The sequence below is a fragment of the Mandrillus leucophaeus genome, unplaced genomic scaffold (assembly GCF_000951045.1).
Source record: "Mandrillus leucophaeus isolate KB7577 unplaced genomic scaffold, Mleu.le_1.0 Scaffold365, whole genome shotgun sequence".
Classification (NCBI taxonomy): Eukaryota; Metazoa; Chordata; class Mammalia; order Primates; family Cercopithecidae; genus Mandrillus; species Mandrillus leucophaeus.
Genome location: NW_012103865.1, coordinates 157,393 through 160,043, shown reverse-complemented (window position 1 = coordinate 160,043; position 2,651 = coordinate 157,393). Strand labels below are relative to the sequence as shown.

At 45.6% G+C, this 2,651-nt stretch overlaps 1 gene segment (V, D, J or C); it reads right to left on the bottom strand.

Annotated features, from left to right (window-relative positions):
• The window catches only part of LOC105546667, a 3,491-nt gene extending 2,934 nt beyond the window's left edge, over positions 1 to 557 (bottom strand). Inside the window, 2 exon segments of the V gene segment in view lie at positions 44 to 366; positions 456 to 557. Of these exon segments, the coding sequence occupies positions 44 to 366; positions 456 to 504 (372 nt within the window).
• Between the last annotated feature and the right edge of the window lie 2,094 nt (positions 558 to 2,651).

The window sequence follows — 2,651 nt, the reverse complement described above, 5'->3', positions numbered from 1 at the left end:
CTTGGCTGGGGGAGGAGGGCAGAGCCTCCCTGCTTTCATGTGCGGAGAGGAGACAGCCTTGTAACGCTGTGGAGTAACTGCTGGCACAGAAGTACACAGATGTCTGGGAGGGAGCAGCCGACTCCAGCCTGAGCAGGAAATCCTCTGTGTTTATTCTGGAGACATTGTAGCCATTGGGGACTTCTCCTTTGGTAGTGATACCAGCAGTAACTGAGTAATAAATCAGTCTCAGCCCCATGCCTGGGTCTTGTCGATACCAGAACATGTAGTCATGTTTCATATCCTGGGCACACTGCACTATCATGCTCTGTCCTGTCTTCAGGACCTGGAATTTTGGTGTCTGAGTGACACCAGCATTCACTGGACCTGCAGAGAAGAACAAAGCTGATGCTGCAGCCCCAATGGAAAGGGGCTGGGCCGTGAAATCCACACAAGGGTCCCTGCCCAGGACCCACCTGTCCACAAGAGAGAAAAGGCCGCACAACACAGGAGCTCAATGCTCATGGCAGGTGCTACAGGACGGAGGGGTCTTCTGGGTCTGTGTGTTGATAAAAGGGCAACAGGACTCTCAAGGGAGTCATTCTGAGACGTCATTCTCCCTGCCTGGGCCCCAGAGCCTTCTTGTCAGGAGAGACCACGCCCATTCCCCAGATGGTCAAATTCAAGATAAATGCACCAGTGAACAGCTGAGAATGAGAAGGATACATTTGTCTGAATTGAATCAAGTCTACAAGATTTTCATGACTTTTTGTGGACAGTTTGTAATTCAATGTCAATTTTATTTCTTCAATAATATAAGACATAGCCTGGTGTTAGTTATCTATGTAGTGCTGTAGTCTAGAGTCTTAGGGAAACTCCTCATGTCTTCCTGGTGTTTTTGATTCCTGTGTCCCAAATATTCCTTCAAGTATCCTTTTCTAATTTGCTTAATTGACCATAATCCTGTTTAAAATCCTTTGTCTATATTGGTTTTCTCTGTTAGCAAGTTTCCAAATCCCAGGGGCAGGCTCATCAACATTGGAGGAGTCGTTTTGCTCTGTTTCTTGTCAATTCACTGACAGATGGGACTCCTGAGAAACCCAGCTGAGCACCTTCAGCTCCACCCAGGGCCCTTCATTTCCATGTCTGGGGTGAGACCATAGCAGGCAGAACCACCTCACGCTGCTGACTGCCATCTCTGTGTGGATGATGGTGACCACCCAGTGCTGCCCATGATCTGTGGGTACAAAGGTGGCCTGATGCATGAGGGACTTGGGGAGAGAGGTCCGACTTTAAGGTAAGGAAGAATGCTCTGTTTTTATGTGAGATGCCATCTTTCATAGGGAATATCCCTTTGTGCAGGGTTACCGCCATTAATTTAGTAATAAATAAATTTTAGTAATAAAAAAGAGCTCTAATAACCTATCTTGTGATTCCTTCAGGGTTTCACAAGTTTTCCCTGGGGGTTCTCCTTGTCTATTTTCTGAGCTCATCATCTTCTCCTAGACCCAGCCAACACCCTTCCCCCAGGTCCCTCTGTCTACTGAACCAAGCTGCAGGAATTGATTCCTTCTGGCTACCCTCATTTCCATGGTTGCTCAATTATGGGTGGGGTGGTTTGGGATGGCACAGAGCAAAACAACCTCAAGGGCGTTATTCTTCCTAGGGCTCTGATTCACTCTCAGAACTATATGCTTCATGGTAGAACCTCATGGTACTCATCACATGTGGATCAACAACCCCCTATCCTCACCTCTCAGCTTACCACCAAGTCAGAGACTCTTAGAGTAGAAAAGGCCTTAGAAATAATCTTATTTCCATTTCCAGGTGTGTTTTGTAAGGTGAACTTGTTACTAACACAGCAATTTGTCCTTAATTTCCAAAGAAATTACTCCCTCAGGTGTGCATCTGTGCTGAGACCTAAAAAATCCATTAGGAGAAGGAGAGTAGCATCACAGCTTCACAGCTTAGAATTTGATATTACATGTCCTTTGTCTTGGACATCCTGCGGCCACTCTGCCATGTTCCCAACTGACCCTCCCCACTGCCTGTGCTTCCTTCTCTGCTTATTCAAAGAAAGTAAGATCCTCCTACTTTTAGAATGCAGGAACATTTACCAATTTCTGCTCCATAAAAGTCTCTCTTTGAACTCTGAGATATTTATTAAACAAACTGACTCCATTGGCCGTGCCATTTTTTGTTTCGCCAACAGTCTTCATAAGGTAAAGGTGATGTGCTGATGTTTACTTAACCTTGAAAATAAATTATCCCACCTTCTAACTACTTACAAAGCAAAACTGACTAAAATCAGATGGGATTCTAGTTAATATTGTTTTCCTCTACATTTCACATATAGGAAGTGACCACTTAGTTGGTTCTCCTCCCTCCCTCATTTTAACAACAGCTCCTCACAGAGCTCCCTGGCCTAGTTTATCTACATCAGAGTCTCTGCTACATCTTGTGATGGGAATAGTTTTATCAAAGCTCAGATCTTCTGGTTCCAGGCCACTAATCGCTTACCCACTCTAGTACCTCCCCACTGCCAACACCATGATGCATGTACCTGCAGTGCTGTAGGGTACACAGAGTCTCTTAACCCTGGTGTCTGATCTAAAGACAACCCCAGATGGTTCTAGACTTCCCCTCCCTCAGACTCCAGTGACACATCTATC